General features: G+C 35.3%; 1 protein-coding gene across 1 annotated transcript in view; it reads left to right on the top strand.

Annotated features, from left to right (window-relative positions):
* The window catches only part of LOC150079408 (bifunctional 3'-5' exonuclease/ATP-dependent helicase WRN-like), a 307,463-nt gene that overhangs the window by 130,619 nt on the left and 152,942 nt on the right, over positions 1-23,902 (top strand). Inside the window, exons 9-12 of the mRNA XM_090384034.1 lie at positions 16,169-16,275; positions 17,922-18,028; positions 18,303-18,466; positions 20,631-20,722. Coding sequence (XP_090240160.1) covers positions 16,169-16,275; positions 17,922-18,028; positions 18,303-18,466; positions 20,631-20,722 — 470 coding nt within the window. The remainder of the gene's footprint in view (positions 1-16,168; positions 16,276-17,921; positions 18,029-18,302; positions 18,467-20,630; positions 20,723-23,902) is intronic.

Below are 23,902 nucleotides of genomic sequence, written 5' to 3' on the forward strand. Positions count from 1 at the left end.
GGATTTCCAGAAAATAAAGACCACGACTGAACAACGTGCCATCAACTTTTGAACCTCAGTTTTCCTTCCGTATAACCAGCCTCTTCAATATTCTGAACTTCTACATGGCATTAAAACAACACGCAACAGTGCCGCTGGGCCAGATGGAATATCTTATATCATGTTACAAAACCTTGGTGACAAAAACTTAGAAATATTGCTGATCTACTATAACTGAATATTTCTGGAAAACATTTATCCCAGCTCTTGGTATCATGCAGCAGTTCTTGCCTTTTTGAAACCTGGAAGAGATCCTACCAGTCCGTACAGTTACAGACCAATTTCCCTCTCCAGGAGTCAGTGTGAATGGGGAGTACCTAAACCATTTACGATTTGCAGATGACATTGTGGTCATAAGCCACGATCCCAAAGAATTAGAGGAAAATCTTAATCAGTTATGAACAGTTAGTAAGGATTTTGGATTAAAGATGAATATGGTTAAAACAAAAATAATGATGAACAAGTATGCCACAGAAAGGGAAATAATGATTGAAGGAGCAGTAATTGAAAAGGTGGAGTCATATACTTATCTGGGACAAGTTATTAGCTGTAATAATGATAAATGGCTGGAAGTCAAGAGAAGAATAAATTTTGGATGGATAGCATTCAGGAAATATAGTCACATACTGAAGAGCAATATCCCAGTTTGTCTGAAACGTAAAATAATGAATCAATGTATACTCCCCACCATGACTTATGGAAGTGAAACTTGGGCACTCGCCAAAAGATTGGAAGAGAAGCTGAGAACTACACAGCGAAGAATGGAACGAATTATACTGGGAATCAGACTGTTAGATAAGAAGAGAAACACATGGATTCGGCAGCAAACTCAAGTAAAGGACATTCTTATCAAAACTAAAGAACTAAAATGGTCTTGGGCAGGACACATAGCTGGAAGACATGATGACAGATGGACTAAGAAAATAACAGAATGGTACCCAAGAGGAGCTAGAAGAAAACCTGGAAGACAAAGGCGGAGATGGATAGATGAAATTCATGAGTTTTTGGGTAGTAAATGGATGGCCAGTGCTCAAAACAGAAGGAACTGGAAAGTTGCTGGAGAGGCCTTCATCCTGCAGTGGATTGAAAATGATTGATGATGATTCCCTCTCCAGTTGCCTCGGTAAATTACTTAAAAAAATTATCCATAATCGACTTGTTTGGATCATCGAAACAGAACACCTAATGAGTAATCATCAACATGGGTTTCGTAAGAACAGGTCCTCCTTAGATCTAATGATCAAAGCTGAGTCTGCAATTTGTAATGCCTTTGAAAAAATGAACATCTTGTTATGATTTCCATAGACATAGAGAAGGCATTTTATACTACCTGGTGTCATGGCATTCTCAGTGACCTTTATGCTCTTGGTTTACGAGGCAACCTGCCTATATTCATTAGGAACTTTCTTCAGAATCGTTCATTCCAAGTTCGATATCACAACTCACTTTCTGCGACATTTTCACAGGAAGAAGGAGTGCCACAAGGGTCTGTACTGAGTGCAACCCTTTTCGCCCTTAGAATCGATTCCATCACAAAAGAACTTCCAAATACTGTTCAGACCTACCTTTATGCTGATGATCTCTCTATTTCTTGCCATTCTCAGAACATCAGATCCATTGAACGGCAACTGCAGATATCCCTGAATAAAGTCCAAAGGTGGGCGAGGTTAAATGGCTATTGTCTCTCACAGCAGAAGACTGTTGCAATCCATTTTTGTAATCAACGGAAAATGCATACAGATCCTGAACTTCATATATCAAACTTTACCATTCCAGTGACTAACAACATCAGATTCTTAGGATTAATCCTTGACAGGAAACTAAATTTCCTTGAGCACATTAAATTTGTACGTATTTCCTGCCTCAAAAAACTAAACATACTAAGAGCTTTCTCTGCCTTGTCTTGGGGAGCAGACTGTACATCTTTGCTGCTCTTGTATAGAGCACTGATCAGATCCTGATTGGATTATGGTGCTCCACTCTATGATTCTGCCCGTAAGAGTACACTACGATGGCTAGATCCTATACAGCATAGTGCATTGCTGATTGTACTTGGTGCTTTCAGGACCTCTCCTATTCATAGTTTATATATTGAAGCTAATGAGCCACCTCTACCTCCACAGAAAAATGCTGTTTCTTAAATATGCAGCCCGAATACAAAGTTGCTGGCACATCCTGTTGAGCCATACCTTTTCAATCCACCACTGCAAAATCTCTATAGAAACAAACCCACTAAAATAAGACCAGCAGGCTTACGCCTAATTGAAATAACACAGAGTTGGAATGTTCCTATTTTCAACAGGCAACAAGTAATGAATTACTCTCAACCACCTTGGACTCCCCCTCTACAATTAACCTGCGATACTTATCTTCATAAATGGGGAAATAATCGTGTACCAATAATCACTGTGAAACAACTCCATGCAAGTCAGATTCAAAAATATGCTGATTTTTTTTACCGATATATACTGATGGCTCCAAATCACATTCAGTGGTAGGAGCAGCGGCAGTATTTCCATCTTCAATCATTTCGGCTGCTCTTCCAGCTCAGTATAGCAACTTCTCAGCAGAACTCCATGCAATAAAATTAGCCTTAGAAAATCTGAATCACTACCCATCTGTAAAATACATAGTATACACAGACTCGCTCAGCTCAATTACAGCAATGCAAAATTCCTCCTACAAGTTCCACCCTGTGTTAGATCAAATCAGAAGTCTCCTATTGCAAATAGAAGAAAGTCATCAATCAGTCACCTTTTACTGGATCCCAGCACATTCGGGGATAAAGGGGAACAAACTCGCTGACAAAACTGCAAAAAATCCATCAACTTTTGATTTAACCTCCGTCCATGTTCTGGCCTCTGACTGCAATCACATCATACAAACAGCATGTCTCCCGCAGTGGAAAGATCTATAGCACTCCCAAACCAATAATAAACTCTATCAGTTGAAACAGCACCCAAAGCTTTGGCACTCTAGCACCAAAACAGCAAAGAGAAGAAGTGGTACTTGCACGAATAGGACATACGTATCTTGCTCACCTTCATCTACTCACAGGAGAGGATCCTTCTCAGTGTCCACACTGTTTAACACAGTTATCAGTGAAACATATTCTAATTGACTTCCCACATTATCAACAAGACAGAACGTCCGTCCTGTCTTCCCTGCGAAATCTGCGAGAACCGATGACATTAAAGCACATTATTGGCGAGGAAGCAAATATCAATGAATTTTTCTCTTTCCTGAAAAAAAATTGGACTTTATCATAAATTCTGAAAGATGACTGTAACAAAAATCAAGTCATTACAACTAAATTTTGTTTTTAGCAGTTCACTATGAATAGGCGCACTATAGCCCCAGCAGCTTATGCCCCATTAAACCTCCATAACACACACACACACACACACACACACACAAGTTCCCGGGTTTACGAGTTTTTTTTTCACCCTAGTATCAAGTATCAACAAAATCAAAAATATGAACATTAATTGCAAAATATGAATGTTAAACATTCATAAATACCGCATTCTAAACCACTTGCATAGCTATACAATACAGTGTACCCGCTTTACAATATTAATCAGTTCCAGAGACACTATCGTATCGTAATGTGAACCCAATAACATTTTGTTTTTTGGTAATTTGTTTCAAGATCTCAGAAGTTGAAATTTTCGCTGTATAACTAAGCTATTTATCTCTCTAAAATGTCATTTTAAGGTCACATTTGTGACCTTAAGGCCATATAAAATGTCATGAGTGTGGTTTGCAATTCAAATCATTAAAATGCACTTTCATCGTTATCATATGTTCCATTATAAGAATCAATTTTAAACGCCTTTGTGATATTTTTCTAAAGCACGTTTCTGGAGGTCTCGACCATAAAACAATTTGCACTTTCCGGTTTATTGGCTTTTCTGTTACTGCAAGCAATTATAAACGGTTAGTAAACTCGATCTTATTGCATTTGCGAAAATACCAATAGCTGGAATTGTGTGGTTTTTTACGTTATTATGGTGAAATGTGTTTCCCCTTTACTGAAATCTTCAATTGTAAAAAAAAAAAACATAAATAAATTTTCAAAATATTCTCTTCATTCCTTTTTTTTTTTTTTTTTTTTTTTAAGTTTTGTAAACTTGTTACTCCGTGCAAATCGTGTTAGTTGCAATTTGTGCGTTCCATTAAAAAATGCTTATGCATGCAATCTTGAAATTTATAATTAAAAGAGAAGATTATCTTGGAAACAAACGCCTCTTGAAACATTTCTGAAGAAGACAACTCCTTGTGCAACAAACCAACAAGTGCCGAGCCAATCAACAAGTGTGCATTTAGTCAATGATGATGAAGAATAAACATTCTTTAACATTTGTAAGTCGTAAATAACTTTTCTATTATTATAATTTGCTTGATTTTATAGGCTACGTTTTCATTTCTTTTGATAAATCAATCATTGTTTAAACATAAACTAATTAGCTAACTAATTTCATTGTTGATAATGTAACTCTTATTTTTAACCTTATGTCTATGGGAAATAAATTCCCGCTTTATGAGCACGCGCTAGTAACGAATTAACTCGTAAAATTGAACTATCTATATAAATTCCATGATGTGGGAAGTAAAACGACTTGATAAGTTATTAACTTTTAACAATTGTGAATAAACTATTTTCATGTTAATGATGTCTTGCTTGCTTGGTGCCGATGTTCTTTGAAGATGAGTAATCTTTAATTAAAAGAGGAAAGTGATAATTATCGGGGTCTGAGAAAACTTTCTGGGCTTTAAAAATGGTAATGGCTTTAAAATTAGTAGTATCCAATCTGATATAGATGTACTGATTTTGCAGGCTCTACTTCTATTTTTATCATGGGATGCTGAACAGTTGTCTTCTTTTTCTCCTCTTATATATATATATATATATATATATATAAATGCATATTAAAGGAAGGAAATGAGGAAGAGATATTCTGTTGATGAAATGGTTTCGATGAAAAAAAGATTAATAAATCAGGTATGATAGATGCACCTAAAAGTGAAAAGCAGCATTAAAGGATGCAAGAGTATATATAAGTTTATATTACTATATTGATAAAGTATGCATAAATGGATGTGAAAGCTACACAAAGAGGCGCCTCCGTAGCCAGGTGGGAAGGAGCAGCAGTGCGTAGCACACGCTTCTTGATTAGACCGGGGTTCGAGCCCGTCACCACCAAATATGGAGAATGCGGAAAGGTCATGGAATGACCACCGTATATCCCGGAGCAATATGGCCTTAGTTGCTAATGCTCCTAAAAACCAAATAACAAACAAACAGCTACACAAAGTGCCAATAACTAGAAGGGTGTGGGAAGTAGAAAAAGAAGTGTAGTAGATTTGTGAAAGGTGAATGAATGTTAATATCCTAAAGGTTAAGATGAATTAATAGAATTATGGGCTGAATTACCAAGCCAATAGAAAGTGGGAGAACTGTAAAGTAAAATTAGTACATCAAAATACTAATAAAATAAAAATAAAAAATGCAAATAAAATGATAGTGTTATAGCTGTCATCAGATATGGGGGAAACACATTTAGAAAATGGTTGGATATAGGTAAGGCAAATATGCTTGATCTGATGTCAGCTGAAATAAATATTGATACGTGATCAGATATTTCATCAGGGGACTACACCTGACCACGTATCAGGAACTGCATTTCTATACTTGTCCATAGCAGTAGAAGAAAAGTAATAGGCCAAAAAGCAATGAAATGATTTCATTATTCAGAAATTATACAATAATTTCATTTTCGGAAATTAGCACATTCTAATACAGTATGGACAAGGTAGTCCCAATTCCATAATTCTATTAATTCAACCTAACCTTTGGGATATTAACATTCTTTCACCTTTCACAAATCTACTACACTTCCTTTTCTATTTTCCAAACCCTTCTAGTTACTGGCACTTTGTGTAACTTTCACATCCATTTATGCATACTTTAATCAATATACAGTAAGACCACAGTTATAAGCAAACGCCTGCTAACCCCCATATATAATGTGATTTTCTTGTACATACATACGTATAATAAAGTTAATTGATAAATTAAACACACAGTAGGACATTACCAACATTAAATACGGTAATAATAAAGTGCAGCAGACTCTCGATTTACTGGGATTGATTTATTAACCGGGACACTTCAAGACTACAAATAAAAAAAAAAAAATCAACCAGAAATTGTTAAAATTCAAGTAATAACTGGAATAGGTATAAACAGATATTTTGCAAGTCGTAAATAAGTGACAAGAACCAGCGTTATTAGGTGGCATTGGGAGATTAGTGCACCTATTATCTTGCAACCGCCACTGTCTTCACACCTACCTCTCAAAACAAAGAAGGAAAAAAAAGGAGACCAAATGTTAGTTTGATTTAGTGCGTCGTATCGATTGTTATGTTCTGTTGCACCCAAAAGGACAAATTTGGTTTCGTTTTTTATGTCAGGGATGTAGGAATTTTTTTTTATAGTAACTATTTTTTTTTGTTTTTGTTTTTGTTTAGAAATCTTAAAAATAATAGACAAATGCAAGAGTTGTGCTTTCAAATTAAACAAAAACTTGAAATTATTCAAAAATCTGAAAATGGTGCATCCATTAAATCTCTAAAGAACCATTATAATGTTGGCGACCAAACCATATGCGACATCGAAAAAATAAAGGGAAGCTATTTGATTTAAAATCAACATCATAAAAAATAAAGGGAAGCATCGTATTGGACACGCGAGTAGTACTTGTTAAGTTTTTTCGTTTTTTTTTTCGTGTTTAACTGCAGGTAATGGGGGCACAACTGTATTAATATAAATTTTTATATATATATAATGAAGTAGTTAAGAAAAATAGTAAAAAATATAATACGAAAATGAAGAAAATAAATATAAAGCTATCATTAGAGGCAGCAAAATGCACATTCCTCCACATGATGCCCGATGTATGTTAGTTTTGATTTAATATCAGTTTTTTATATATATATACAGTGGATTCCGGTTATTTGGGCCACCGGTTAATCGGGGCAGCCGTTTATTTGGGACAAATCTTAAAAATCAGACCCAATCGACAAAATAGCCAGGGTTTACTTCGCTTAATTAGGACAAAATGCCGTTTAATCGGAGCAGGAGACCACAGCACTTGAGATTACTCTACGATTGTCTCCGACGGTACCACGTGGTTCGGTTGAAATTCTGGAGGTAACAACCATAAAACAATTAGCAGTCACATGTTTATTGGGCTTTTCTGTTAGTGCAATGTATCATAAACGGATAGTAAACTCGATTTGCGATAATACTGACAGCTGGAATTCTGTGGGTTATTATGGTAAAATGTCTTCACACTTCCATGGAATCTTCTCTTCATTCCTATTTTTAAAGCTTTGTAACTCGTTACTCCGTTCCCATTTGCACATATTGTGTTATTTGTAATTTGTGTGTGCCGTGTTTTTTGTTATTGATTGCTTATTTTTTTACTGTTTTAAATTTTAACCCCCACCCAAAAATGTCAGTGAACAGAAATGTCAACTAGTTTAGTTCGTATGTACATATTAAGTATGTATTAATTATTCCCATTATCACATATATTCTTCCCAATTTCACGTATCATTTAATTTTTTAATTGGTAAGGTAATAAAGGGTAAATTTGTGCTTAATATATCTTTACCTTTATAGCCTGTGGATAATATTCCTCCTATTTTCGCTAATTAGAATCGCTGTTTAATAGAATTAAAATTCAATTCACAATCGTGATCACAATGACCGGCGCTTACTGCACATCGTATAGTGAATGGTACTTTACTATGGTGAGTTCGTCATAACGTGATTTGATTGTATAGTGAACTAATTGTAAAGGGGGGGTACATTGTATTTTTAACTATTTACGTGAAACTTCGGATAATTGGGACAGCCACTTAATCGGGCAAAAATGCACTAGTCCCGATGTGTACCAAATAACCGGAATTGACTGTGTATATATATATATATATATTTTTTTTTTTTTTTTTTTCTTTTTTATTAGTACTTAATACCATGCATGGGTTGAAGGTTGAGAAGATGAAAGAAAATACTTGTTGACATTAGACTTGAATTTCTGTATATTGTAATTTTCAGGAAATATATTTGAGAGGAGGTTGTTTCAAAAAATGCAAGTTGAAGGAATAAATGAGGAAGAAGAAAAGGTGGTTCTGTGAGTTTGAAGTTGGACAGTAAAAGGAGGCTGGCTGGTTGGAAGAGAGATTTTCTTCATAGATGTACAACATAAGCCAGCATATCAGTGGATCAACACTGACGGAATCTGTACTGGCGACCATTGATTAGCTGGAAGGTTTTAGATAATTTAGGAGTTCGGATTAATAGATTTCTCCATTACTTTGGAAAGAGTAGAAGTAAGTGCAATGGGACAATATTTGGATGGAAGGGATTTGTCGTCCTTTTTAGGAACTGGCTAGATATGAACAAATTTCCAAGAAGAAGAAAGGAAATGACCCTGTAGCAGTTAAGAATAGCATGAATATCTGCAAAACTGAATAAATGTTCATCATTAACTTCTAAATGACAAACAGTCTCCTCAAAAAAGCTAAAACTGCAGTTGAATCCTTTGGGCTTTCGATTACCTCTTCCACCTGACATCCATCTTTTTATTGTTCTTGGCAGAAGTTCCATAAGTTGTTGATTGATAAGCTCTTTTTGTGGCCATCAGTAAATTCTTGAATGTCAGATTCATATTTCTGAATTCATTTGCCTACAAAAGAATGTCAGTGTCTATACACTTATTTCAAATCCCATGAAGTCAATTATAAACTGTAGGTACAATTTCATTTCAAGCAGCACCAATTTTATTTGCAGTTTTTAAAATTTCATATTATTTCCCAAGATTTTTAATATTACTCCGCTATCCTCTTATGTTGCCCTAGTATCCTGTCTAAATGTCGCAGTGATTCCCTGCTCTTGAGGTGATGAGGGGGCATCATTTTAGGTGAAAAATCTTGATATTACAATGGAATGCTGATGCTTAGGGGCATCATCACACTGAAAAGACCTTGAATGGCAATACCCTGCTGTTGCAGTACAGTATAAATTATTCACCTGATTATGAAGGTTGATTAAAATTTTACATATCTTAAAAGGTTTGCAGTTATCAGAGCATCTCAATAGTTTTTCCTCATGTGATTGGCAGCCTAGATCCCAGCAAATATTGTAGCAATACAGTATTAAAATGGCAACAGTTCAGGAGATCAAAATTGAATGTCATGGGTTACAGTCAGTCCTCGTATAGCACGATAGTTGTGTTCCTAGAAACACTCGTGTAATGCAAAATCGTGCAATATAAACAACAGGCCCTATGGGAAAAATAGGGTTAGGTGCCGACCACCCAAGATTGAACACACATTTGTAACCAAAACATTACCAAACACAATAAATAATCATAAAAAAATACTTACGTATTTTATTACGACTATTACGTAATAAAATATTGCTAACGCTTTTTCTTCTATCGTAAGCAAACTTGTTTTTTGTTTGATTTTCTATCCAAACAGATGACAGCCATTCCATCTCTTCCAAATCTGCGTGTTTTAATCTAATGGATTTTAATTACACTTTGAGTTGTTCCTGCTATGAAAGTTGTTTTTATTTTCTCTGCATTCTTTGTAATTCTCGGAGTTGCCTCATTTAGGTCTGTAGCACGTGCAATATCACATGGTCTTTCATATCGCTCAAAGCGTTTCACAATTTCATATTTTTTCTCTATCGACAGAGGCGGACTGGCCATAATCCTTACCGGGGAAACCCCGGTGGGCCGGAGGCCGGTTGGATTTTGGCCATAAACCATAGTATGAGGCCACTACAAATTTTCCCGGGTAAGAATTTTTGACCCAGTCCGCCTCTGTTTATCGATATTGCTTTTCTTTTTCTCTCTGAATCTGCAGTGTCTTCACCAGGATGCTTCCTTTTCACACCTTTTAAGTATTTTACTCATTTTTAGGGAATAAAGCACAATTACAAAACGAGGAGGCACCCTTGATACACATAAACAAAGCTGTGCGCGTGTAGCAACTGAATAAACAACACCGTAAAGGCAGAGATACACTATTAACACTTCACATTTTACTAAAGCACATTTCTGGGGGTTACTACCATAAAACATTAAAAACAATTTCCAGTTGCGTTTCTGCTAGTGGAATCTGTTATACACTGGTAGTAAACTCGATCTAATTGCATTTGCGATAAACCGATAGCTGGAATTGTGTGGGTTTTTATGTTATTATGGTGAAATGTGTTTCCCCTTCATTGATAAAAAAAACATAAATACATTTTCTGAATCTTCTCTTCATTCCTATCGTGTTGCGTTCGACTGCCATTTCTTGTAAACACAAAGGCGAATCGTGCATAAGCGAATTCGGTTCGTGTTATATAAGATATCGCTCCCCTATTTATAAATCGTGTATGATCGAATTCGTGTAGTGTAAACACGTGTTATACGAGGACTGACTGTACTTGGAAATTTTTTAACAGTAGTCTAATAGGGATTAGCATTAGCAAGGGCACGTGATGCAAGAAAGCAAGCTTAACAAGCTATGTGGGATATACCACATAGAAGAAGAACAAAAGTTAAAAACTAGATATCCTGTTATGCTATTGATTCAAATTTGACAGCATTACTCCCAATTTTCTCATGTAAAAAAGTTCAAATTAAAATTAGAAAGTAATTTAATGCTTTGGAATTTTATGACAATGGCCAAAGGGAATATCTTGCAGAGAGGAACAACAGTTAAAAACTAGATATCGTCTTGGATAACACATGACAGTGTTCACTGGCCAATATAACTAGCTAACAAATGGGAATGTGTGAACAGAAATTTGGGACTTTTACTCATTTCTTCAAATGAGGAAAGACCCAACAGCAAATCAAATAGCTTGTCTCAGTAATTTATATAAATCACTGATTGGCAACATAAATTAACATCCTATATCAGAAAAGCAAATAAAGATTATGCAACCCACTGATTGAGTGTGCAGGAACAGATGATAAACTGATTGACACGGTGTGTTAGATCACTGAGCATTTAAAGTAAAGCAGTTTGCTGTAGTTTTCATAGATGTTTCACCTATACTTCCTAATTAAAACTGCCTCCTGCTTAACCAAAACAGTTTGTTCATGAAGATCCATATCTGGGGTGCATATCTGGTATATCACCAGATACTAGAGTCTGCAGTTCATTTTTACTCCAGAGCATCAACTTGCTTTCTGGCTAACCTAGTTTCTGTTAATGCAACAAGCTTTTTAGATTCACATCTTCCCATTCCTTGCATTTTGTTAGCAATATTTTGTTTTTTCATGGGAACAGTATTCCAAGGCTAGTTTTTTCAATGAACAGAAATTAATATTTGTGGTACATTTATACCAAGGTTATCCCAAGTAAAGATATGACTTTATCTCATATCTTTGTTGGGGATTAGAAATTTGAATGTTATGAAGGTGGACACAAAAGCAGCAACTTTTTTTTTTTTTTTTTTCCTTGCAAGAAATTAGACTGTACTGAGTTTTAAGATTGAAGTTAATTTTTCTTTTCTCCACTGGAGAATTACTTGCAGACCAGAATTTAAGGAACTATCACTCACATTGAGCCATCTGACAGAAAACTGACCACATGATTGAAATGAGGGGGGGCGGAGAAGACTTATGCCAGGCACGATTAAAAGCCTTGGAAGTGCTGGGAGCAACTGCTGGAGTTTATCTGTACTTTTCCATCAAATTTGTCCAAAGATAAGTAGTGTAGGTCAAGATATCACCAGTGGATTAATAATGATGGAATCATATCATTATCTTTATTGTATGAGTGCTGCAAGTACTAATTACTGCAGAAGAGACTGTTTAATGCTCCCTGCATTTTTTAAAACTTTTTTTTTTTTTTTTTTTGTATAGGTATTTTATATTTTATGAGAAATGGCTGCATTTCAATTTTATGGTGTTTTATTTTAAATTCCAGCTCTTTGTTGATATGTAGGTGTTGTGTTATATATGGAAAGTATCTACACGTGCTCCCCCCCCAATTAAAAAACATTCAACTATTTGTGATTTTCTAGCCTGATGGGGAGAGAACTGTGTGGAGGTTGTGTTGGTTTCTTACTACTTGTTTTATGTCAACTCATTATGTCAAATGGATACAAGGTTTGCCATTAATTAAGTATAAATAGTATCATCAGTTGCTGGTGTATTATAGATAAATGTGCAAAAAGGCATGATGTTATCAAGTAATGATTTTTTTCAAATATATTAGCATAGAATAACTGTGCATAGAATAATCAGATTTATGCTATTCAATATGGGCAAATAAAAAATCATAAAAGATTTTCTGGATATGAAGATTAACTCTTCATAGTGACTCAGGAAATAATTTTTTTTCCACTGAAGACCAAGCATAATGGTATTTATCTCTAAGTTAAACATAAGCCCAAACCTTCTGGTTGAGTATTCTGTCATGGTGTTCAGTGGAAACAAATATCCCACGAACAAAATTGAATGTAGTAAAGCATAAAAGTTTATATGGTGGTAATATGCAATATTTTTATCAATAGGTCTTTGTATCATGATATAATTTTAAGTATTTTTCACCAACCGTATGTTGAAATGACAAAATAAAACGAAAGCCAAAATATTGATAACTTCATAATTAAGCTCACAATAAATTACTATTTACGGTGGATATAAAACAAATAAAATATCATAAAATACAATAAAATATACCAGGTTAAAAGCGATAAAATATCTGAAGCTTTCGAAGGCTCTGCCTTCTTTCTCAACAGTACGCTTTTTTACTTTACAGTGCAACTTTAAATACCTGCAGGTTCACGGCACACGTCACGTGATTCAATGGCACGTGCACTGTTCTCATGCTTGTCGGAACCGGAACCGGAAGTGGCTTGGGAGCATGTCAGGTGGAATCGTTCATCCCTTCTAAGGATCACTGCCTCAAAGAGGGGATGAATATGCATACCCCTGTCGCTATTAATATTGTTCTCAATGGAACTAATCCGCAAGCTCTCGAGCCACTTCCGGTTCCGACACGCACGAGAACAGTGCACGTGCCATCGAATCACGTGACATGTGCTGTGAACTTGCGGGTATTTAAAGTTGCACTGTAAAGTAAAAAAGTGTACTGTTGAGAAAGAAGGCTCTGCCTCCTTTCTCAACAGTACACTTAAGGGTCTCAAGCTAGGTGATAGTATTGTGGTCCTACCGGCAGATAAAGGCAGGGTAATGGTGGTTCTGAATAAGGAGGTATATTTAGGCAAAGCATTAGACTTGTTGAATGATCGAGCAACTTATAAGATTATTCACAAAAATCCATTGCTGAACCTAGAACGTCAGGTTAATAGAATGGTACAGGGCTGGTTAAAGACTAATAAGATTTCTAAGGAGCAGTATTGGTCGTTACATGTGACGGGAAGCCAAATACCGAGATTCTATGGCCTGCCCAAAACACACAAAGTGGGTGTTCCACTCAGGCCCATAATTTCGATTATAGGCAGTTCCACATATGCGCTATCCAGTTTCCTGGCCAAATTGTTGTCATCGTTAATAGGACTTTCTGAGTTTAATGTCAGGGACAGCAAGGATTTTGTACATTTTATAAGAGAGCAGCGTATAGAAGAAAATGAAATTATGACATCTTTTGATGTGACATCTCTGTTTACATGTATTCCAATTGACCATGGTGTGCGATGTGCACACATGGCCCTACAGAGAGATACCACCTTAAGCAGTAGGACACAACTAAGTTTGGAAGATATTTGTAAGGGCATAGAATTATGTCTCTCAAGCACCACTATGGTGTTTTGTGACACTATGTATAAGCAGGTTCACGGTGCAGCTATGGACTCCCCCATTAGTGCAATTATAGCTAATCTGGCTATGGAGGAGCTCGAGGTTAGATTATTTAGTGACATGGTTCTCCCTGTGCGTCCATGGAAGAGATACGTGGATGATGTGTTCTCAGTTATTCGAAAGGGGAAGGAAGATGATGTGTTAAATTTTCTTAATGGCTTCTCCCCGTTCATACAATTCACCTCGGAGGTAGAAGAAGGAGGGGTTTTGCCGTTCTTGGATGTGTTGGTCTACAGAGAAGGCCCGTGTCTAAAGACCAAAGTTTATAGAAAATCCATGTTTAAAGGCCAATATTCACATTATAATTCAGCTCAGGCCAACCATCACAAGAATAGTGTGATGGTTGGCCGAGGATAGAAAGAAAGAGTATGACCGCGTCACGGTGGATCTCCTGAAGTGTGGCTACCCCCAGAGGATCATAGAGAAATATATTAGAGGAGAACAGAGGAGAGGTGAGTCTTTTATGCCGATAGCCACCGCATACATTCCCTATTATCCCGGTTTAACCGAGCGTGTAGCTCAGGCATTACGAAACTACCAGACGCGTTGTGTGCAGCTTCCAGGTCGGAAGCTGCACACAGTTGTGTCACAGGTGAAAGACCCCATTTCAAACGAAAATACAAGTGGGGTCGTCTCTAGCATTAAGTGCCCGGATTGTGGGGAATGTTATGTGGGGGAAACAAAGCGACGTCTCAAGGATCATCTGGGAGAGCACACAAAGGTGATAAGGAATGCAGACTATGGAAAATCCGCCATGGCTGAACACTTTTGGGAGAAGCAGCACCATATCTCCCTGGACGAAGCAGTTATCATTGACTGGGCGCATAGGTTTTGGGACCGCAAGTGGCTCGAGAGCTTGCGGATTAGTTCCATTGAGAACAATATTAATAGAGACAGGGGTATGGGTATTCATCCCCTCTTTGAGGCAGTGATCCATAGAGGGGGATGAACAATTCCACCTGACGCGCTCCCGAGCCACTTCCGGTTCCAACATGTGCGTGCCATCGAATCACGTGACATGTGCCGTGAACCTGCAGGTATTTAAAGTTGCACTGTAAAGTAAAAAAACGTACTGTTGAGAAAGAAGGCAGAGCCTTCGAAAGCTTCAGATATTTTATTTCTTTTAACCTGGTATATTTTATTGTATTTTATGATATTTTATTTGTTTTATATCCACTGTAAATAGTAATTTATTGTAAGCTTAATTATAAAGTTATCAAAATTTTGGCTTTCGTTTTATTTTGTCATTTCAACACACGGTTGGTGAAAAATACTTAAAATTATATCATGAACATACCCATCCCCAGAGGCCTATTTGGAGAATAGGTCTTTGTATCAACAGGCTTTGGAAGTAAATAGAATGGCTATTGCAAATTAGAGGGAATACATGATGTTGAAGAAATGTTAATGGTCATGAGTTTTATCATACAAGTAATGATTAGCCCTGTAGGAACCAAAATGATCTTTATTTGAAAAGTAGTGGTATGTTTTTATTATAGTCTCCCCCCCCCCCACTTGCCACTTTTCAACAGCATACGTACTGTTAATTGTACATTTGCCATAGCTGGAGAACTCTTTTCTGTTTGCAATTTTTGAGTCTGTATTTGTTATGTAGTTTTTGTTATAGGCAAGAATACTTTCATATTCTTCAGATACCTTGAAAACAATTTTAAAGAATGAGTTTCAATAAATAAAGGGTGCCTCCGTAGCCAGATGGGCAGGAGCAGCAGTGCATAGCACGCGCTTCTTGATTAGACCTGGGTTCGAGCCCGTGATCACCAAATACGGGGGATGCGGAAAGGTCAGGGAATGACCTCCACATATCCCTGGAGCAATATGGCCTTAGTTGCTAATGCTCCTAAAAACCAAAATAACAAACAAACAATCAATAAATAAACTTCAGTGATATGATGAATACTCAAACTGTGAATACTTACTGCTGTGTAGAGGAGATTGTAATATAATTTTGAAACGTTAGAATTGTTGGCAGTAAGAACTTTTTGTGTGATCTGGGCATTCTTTTGCATCCAGTATCTTAAGACATTTAATCAGCTAGTTTGTCTTTATAAATTTATCTTAAAAGGAGTTTTATTAATTTTATTAATTAATGCAAAATCCATTCCTTTATGTAAGGAATTTGTATTTCAAATAGAGCATTATTGAACTTTAATAATTATGATGAGTTAGCTTTTTTTTCTTTTTTTTTTTCTTTTCTTTTCTGTTAGGAATTGTGCTGTTTGCAGTTGATGAAGCACACTGTGTCTCACAGTGGGGACATGATTTTAGGCATAGCTACAGACTGCTAGGAAAATTAAAAGGAGAGTTTAGTCATGCAAGTATTTTTGAAATAGTACATTAATAAACAGAAATGTGTAGTTTCTATTTCGCAACTTAGTGCTATTAGGAATATAACTTGATTTTTGAGATTAATTAGCTAAATTCTGCATGTGTTCCTCCATCAACAAAGTTCTTCATCAGGAATTTCTCAACTTTCTTTAATTTCATTGCCATTATAAAAAAAAAAAAATCAGTTTCTTGTAAACACAGCAGTAAAGGCTATGATAAATTCTATCAAACAGCAGGTGAAATCACTGTTTGTAAGGATGTTACTGGTCTAATGGCAGCGATGAACATGAGGCACTTTCCTGAAGAATGGTAACTATTTATAGATGCTTCTAAGGTTAGCCTTAAGGCTGTGTAAGACAATATGCTGCCTTCAATACCTCTTGCATATGCCATCTACAAAAAAGAAACCTGCACAAACATGGAGAACATCCTCTTAGTTGTATGCTATCAGAAGTATGAGTGGCAGATTTGTGGTGATTTAAAGGTAATTGCCATTTTATTAGGACTACAAAAGAGTTACATTACACTAAATATTGTTGCTTTCTCTGCAAGTGGAATAGTTGTGTCAATGATATGCACTATGAGAAGAGGAGTTGGCCTTAACAAAGATCATTAACACCTGGAATGAAGAACGTAGCATTTGAACCTCTGGTAGATCCAAATAAAGTTTTGCTTCCACCACTCCACATGAAACTGGGGCTCGTGAAAAATTTCGTGAAAGGTTTGGAAGGGAATTTCTCTTGCAAGTATGTGAATGCAGGACTGTATTCACATACTTGCAAGAGAAATTCCCAAGACTTAGTACAGAGAAGATTAAGGCAGGCATTTTCATTGGTTCACAAATAAGGCAACTTTTCAAAATGAGCAGTTCAAATGTGCCCTTAGTGATGGTGAAAAATCAGCATGGAAAGCCTTTCGAAATGTTTCGACTGGTTTTCTAGGAAATGTTAAAGTCAGCAACTACAGACAGCTTGTGGAAGATCTCATTTCTTCTTACTGAAAACTGGGGAGCAACATGTCACTGAAGATGCATTTCTTGCATAAAAAAAAAAAACTACTTTTTTTCGAAAAAAAGTGCCAATCTGCCATTTTAAGCACTGTTTCTGTGTTTAGCACCCCAAAATCTATAAAGTAAATTACTTTCATACTCTTAACGAGATATGACCCAAAATTTGTTGTTCAGTGTAATTTGGACTCCCCCAATCCATATGCAACTCTGAACATTGACATGAATGATGAACACTGATGCTTTCATTGAAAGGGCTGTGTCATAAAGAAAATTTGTATACACTTCTTGGAGAGGGGGTGGGTAAAAGCCCAACAAAATTGGTTTTATTTAAAATGCCTACCAGACAGAGGAGATGACAGGGAAAAAAGGCCCTGTCCTCTTTTTGCCAATTGTCAGGTAACCCTGGCCATGTAAAACATGGTTTTTCTCATGCATAGTGTTCGAATAAACCTAATATTTTATATAGAATAATTATGTTAATAAAAATTAAAAATTATTTCATTAAATAATAAACAAGTCATAATAAGAATTCACATACCTTCTTTTAACTACAAGGTTTAGCAAAATATTATATTTTGTCAAATATTGATATAATCTGTATAAATGTCCCTTCACTATTTTAGGTACCCTTCATGGCTTTAACAGCTACTGCTACACCAGCAGTCAAGTCAGACATTATTAATAACTTGAATTTGAAATCGCCAACTATTACTTGTTCCAGTTTTGACAGGTGCTTATTTTACTTCTATTTTTTATTTATATTTTTTATCTATAATTGAAGTTATTCATTCATGTTGGAAATTTGTAGGCACTTTTTTTTTATTGTTATTTAAATGCACAAATATTCTGTTTTTTAATTTAAAATAAAAATATTCTGTGTTTAATTTAAAAAATAACACAGTAATTCTTCTATCATTTGCATGTGTGTTTTGATGTAATAATAACCTAGTTCTTGTTATTCATTTAATAAACATTTCATGTTCTTATTTTTTTATAAATGGAAGACCAAATCTCTATTTAGAGGTACATATGAAAAGTCATTCAGTAGAAAATGACCTGCTTTCCATAATGGAATTTCAAAATAGAGATGACTTTAACTTTGAAGGCTCAACCATTATCTACTGTCCCACCAAAAAGGCAGCTAAGAGTGTATATAAGAAGTTACAAGGTAAATATTGTCTTACTTGAAAAGAACAAGTTAAACTTAATGTTAAAACTGTATGACAAATGTCAATTTATAATTTTTTATATGACAGTATTTGGATGTTTTCTTGGTCAAATTGTGATCTTATGAAGATAAATGAAATATTTATTAAATATAAGTGTGTATTTTTCAAGAATTATTGCAAAAAAAAAGTAGGCTTTTTTAATATTTTGTTTCAAGGACATCAATTCAAGCTTTTGTATTTTTTTATAGTCTCTGAGCAGCACAGTAGAAATTGGCAAATTACTATATTTGGTAGATGGATGTGTAATATGATACTTAGGAATCTGAAGTATGCTGATAAAGTTAATTAATTGCTCAGAAATTAAGCTGGCTGTCTTTTGTAGGGATGGCTTCATCCTTATGTCATAATAATGTGTCTAGATATTCACATCCAGTTACTGAAGAATGCGAAATTAGTAACACTATCTGATTCTTCATAAGACAGCCCACCATGGGTGACAGTGTTTTTCAGTGGCTAGAACTTGTTATTATTTCATCTTCCAATAAATTGTATAAAAATTTGTGTATAACAAGAGGTGGGAAAATTTTGTGTTTCCCAGATTCTAATTGCATTTACAGGTGTAATTGCCTGGAACTCTGTATCTGATTCCATTGTGTGTAGAATTCAGATAGATAGATAGTAGTTAATACCTGTGAAATGTGAACTGAGTTTTTTTTTCTTGCAGTTTTTCCTGACCTGAAGAAGGTTAGGAAAAACTGCAAAATATGTTTTGTGAAGAGTGAAATTTCTTAAAGGAATTAAGATAATTCTCAGATGTCACACAGATTTATATCTGTGTGACACCACGTCTCTATCCCAACAATATTTGTCTTTGATATCTTGACCAGCACTTCAAAATCATTAGATTTATTTACTATACTCCTAGCATTGGTGTACATGCACCTGTTCTTACTTTTAGTTACCCTAACAGAGCCCATGTATGTTCCATGATGACTTCCAGCACTTCTTGAAATCCCCAGAAACTTGTTTTCCAGGCTGCTGGTCACTCAAATAGAAGCAGTGCAAGACTCACTTAAACCTCTGCCTGCAGCTACTGTTAATCTATTAGTCTGTGAATCCACCCAAGCTAACACTTTTCCAGCCCACTTAACACTTAACCTTGAAAGCATCAGCAAATATTCTTGCACCCTTTCTATTTAAGTGTATACCATCCCTGTAGAAGCAGTCTCTCCTGTTAACAAGCACAGACCACGCTGAGAAAAATTCTACCCCATTAGCCTTGCCGAATTGATTGACAAGGCTCTCATCATATACTCCCTCCTATCATGACTGGGCAGGATTGCAGACACTTTCAATTTTAACCCGAACCCAGAAACAAAACAGATGAGCAAACATTGGAAACATTCATCCTCACTAACCCCTAAAAAGCCAAGGTTCAATTGTCTGTCAACAAGGTCATGTTAGTCTTCTGGGACTCTAGAAGCATCACAGAGGAGTACTGCAGAAACCTCCTTCTTGGAAAGTTAAGAAAGACTACTGAGTTAAAAATATGTGGGAGGCTATCTAGTGGTGTCCACCTCCTAGCCGCCAGTGCTCTGCTCATAAGGCTGCTCTTGCAGTGGACTTTGCAATCAGGTGTGGCTTTAATAATGTGCAGTGCTCACCTTATTTTCCCAACCTCTCACCTTTACACTTTTTTCTTTCCCCTAAAATGAAGAAACCATTATGGGACTGTTGATTTCAACTCACAAGGGTAATTAATGAAGTGGAAACCTGGTTTTCTGCTCAAAATGAAGTTCTGTTCCAGTGGTCTGAAAAACCCATTCATGGATGGGAATATTGTATATCTCTTAGAAAGTGGCTACATAGCTACATAAAGAAGGATGAAATTGCCAGCTAAGTAGAAAAATTGTGCAGTTGTTATTTATATTACTGCACACAGATATTGTAGGAATTCCATTTTCTAATAAATAGTACATTATAGCATTAGCCATATTTTAACACATTTATTGTATGTATCAGTTTAGAATTGAACTCCTCTGACCGTTTGGTCATCCCGGAGTATAAACAGAAAATTTAATTTAATTTAATTTAATTTTGCATTATAGTATACGTTTTAAAACTTTTAATGTATGTTATTCTATGTTCAAATAATTTTTACAGATATGAATATATCTTGTGATATGTACCATGCTGATATGTCTGCTGAAGAACGAAAACATGCCCATTATAACTTTGTTTATGATCGTACTCAGGCAAGTAATATGTGTATAGTTGTTTTTTTTTTTTTTTTTAATCTTTGTTGAAACAGTGGGAGATATTTGAAGTGATTTGTAACATTCAAGTGTTTTTTTATTAATTAACTAGTTCTGAAAATTGCAGCGTCTGGGAAATAGGCATCTGTTGAGGTGTTTAAGGCTTTGAATGGATTGAGCCAGCTGAATGCTGATGGAATGCTTCCTCTTGTTCAGACCACACACATGAGGGGGCATAAATTCAAATTGAGGAAGGACAGTTGCAGAGTAGATGGGCAGAAGTTTGCCTTTAGCCAACAGGTGGTTGATTGTTGTAACAAACTTCCATCTGTTGTTGGGGAAGTTCATAGTTTAAATAAATTCAAGAACTAGACAAACTATTGGAGGGAAATGGGAGGTGTCTCTCCCCCCCGGATGCTATATAAGCTTGCTTTCTTGCATCATTTACCAATGCTAACTATCTAAACTACTTAGCCTCACAAATATTGCAGTACAATACAGCAGTTTCTCAATCTGTGTGCCGTGCCATATTGGTGTGCCGTAAGTATGCTTCAAGTGCGCCGCAGAAAATGCAAATAAAAAAAAATTAATAAATCCAAGTTTTATAATAAAAATTAATTCAAATAAAAAATTTGTTTATTTATGCTGCGCCGATCCGAGTTCCTTCCAGAGGTCAATGTGACGTCGCATTTAATTCCTAGTACTAGTACTGGAATTGTTCACACCTTTATTTGGGCATTGTTATAACTTGAGGGTCTCTCCCAGGCACCCAGCAGTGCATTTTGCAGTTCTATATATATGTGTGTGCGTAAAGCATAGGACTATAAATTAAATGCAATTTGTAAGCAGCATAGCAAGGAATTTCCTTTGTGTTTTAAAATTACTTTTTGTGTTTTTATCTCTAAAACATCATATTCAATTAATTCGTATAGAACAAGTATTTTCAATTAACTGTATTAGTTTCTAGAAGTAACTTTAATTTTTTTTATAGAAATTATTAGTGATGGTTAAATATTTAGTGAAAGAAAATCAGAAGAGGCAACTTGATAACAACGAGCTTGGAGAAAACGACAAAAACGAGCAACCATCAACATCAAAAAAGGAAGAAAACATGTCTTAAATATGATGATGATTATTTGGCGATAGGATTTTTGTATACTGGTACCCAAGATTATCCTCTACCTTTATGTGTGCTATGTGTTTTAAAATTGTCGAATGAATCAATGGTGCCGAGTAAATTGCAGCGTCATTTTTCTACAAAACAGAATTTATGTCGAAAACTGTGGAGTATTTTAAAAGACTGCAGGCCTCTACTAGAAAACAAGGTACAGAATTTTATAGTATGGCTAAAATATCTAATAAATCTCAATTGGCTACTATATAGCCGAAGCCGAACTGTTGACAAAAAAAAAAATAAAGAAAAGAAAAGAAATTTCACCTGATTGCAGAAAGTCTGGTTTACCAGCATGTCGAGTAATCATGAAAAGTATTTTGCGAGAGGAAGCTGGGGAAAAAAAATGACAGTACTACTTTTGAACAGCACAATTAGCAGACTCATAAAAGAAATGTCCGATGATATCGAAAACATGTTGTTCAACATATTAATGATTTTGGGCGACTGTTTGCATTGCAAGTAGATGAATCTACAGATATTAGTAGGAAAGCCCAATTAATAGCATTTGTCAGGTTCATCGAAAAGGAGACAATCATTAAATTTTTTTTTTTTTTTTCTGTTGTTGTTGTTGTTGTTGTAAAGAACTTACTGAAAGAACAACCGGCCAAGATATTATTGAAATAATTAATAATTATTTACAAAAGTGTGATATATTATGGAAGTTGTGCATTGGCATTTGTACTGATAGTGATCCCACGACGACAGGAGCACTAAAAGGATTTGTAAACTTAGTAAAACGACAATTCAGATATTATTATAACACGCTGTTTTATACACGGACAAGTTAATTTACAAGAGGAAGAAGAATTAGCTGAGATCCGTAATGACCAGTCACTGGAAATTCACTTTAATTAGCAAATTTTGGATCAAAATTCAAAATGAATTTCCACTAATTTTGGAAAAGGCAATTAGAATTTTATTGTCGTTTTCCACTTCCTGCTTGTGCAAAATAGGGTTTTCTGCTTTAAACAAGATTAAACAAAAAAAGAGGGAGAGACTAAAGTCAGTAGAAGAGGGGCTGAGCCTATCCACAATAAATCCTTGTCCAAAAAAAAACTGTGCGCCTCCCATCAAACCCAACTGTCTCACTGATTAAGATGTTATACTTGTATATTTTTTTGTTGTGTAATTATGTTATTTTTTATATATTTTCTTTTAAATTTCATGTATTCTCTTTTAAATAATTTCTTTTCTTTTAAATTTCATGTATTCTCTTTTAAATAATTTCTTTTCTTTTAAATTTCATGTATGCTCTTTTAAATTTCATGCAATTCGTGTATGTTCAAAAAAAGAGACATTAAAAAAAAAAAAAAAAGCATTTAAAATAAATAATAAAGTGTAATATTAAATACACCCAACAGAAATAACCTCCATTTGGGTGTATTTAATAATACACTTATTATTAAATACACCCAATAGGCAATATTTTATATATATATATATATATATACACAGTGACAGACAAAAAAACCTCATCACTTGTGAATTTTGCAAATAATGTGGTTTGCAATGCATTTGTAAGATGGGATATATATATCTCTGTGAATGAAATTCAATAAAAAGACCACCTGATATACCTAATTGCCATAAATATCTTCCCAAAGGGTAAAATGTGTAATTAATGGAAATATGAGAAATCATGCAAATGGCAATCACGACAACCAAACATACATTTTATTGCATTTACGTGTGCAAACTGAAATGACAAGTTAACATAATAGTATTATGTACTGTAAATCAGCAAAATAAATCCTCAATATTTTGTTGTTCCTCCTCGAGCTGCAATTACAGCCTTGCAACGATCTGGCATAGAGTTAATCAACTTCTGGATATATGGTTGCCAAAATATTCGTGGTACCACACTCTTACAATTCTCTCCTGCAGCTGAATCTTACTTGTTGGCTTCTTCTGAGCAATTTTAGATGACATTATGTACCAGCAATTTTCTATAGTGTTCAAATCCGCACTGTTGCTAGTTCAGTCCAACACTGTAATGCCACCATTTC

Source organism: Mastigoproctus giganteus, chromosome 10 (genome assembly GCF_048544385.1).
Source record: "Mastigoproctus giganteus isolate SK-2022 chromosome 10, ASM4854438v1, whole genome shotgun sequence".
Lineage (NCBI taxonomy): Eukaryota > Metazoa > Arthropoda > Arachnida > Uropygi > Thelyphonidae > Mastigoproctus > Mastigoproctus giganteus.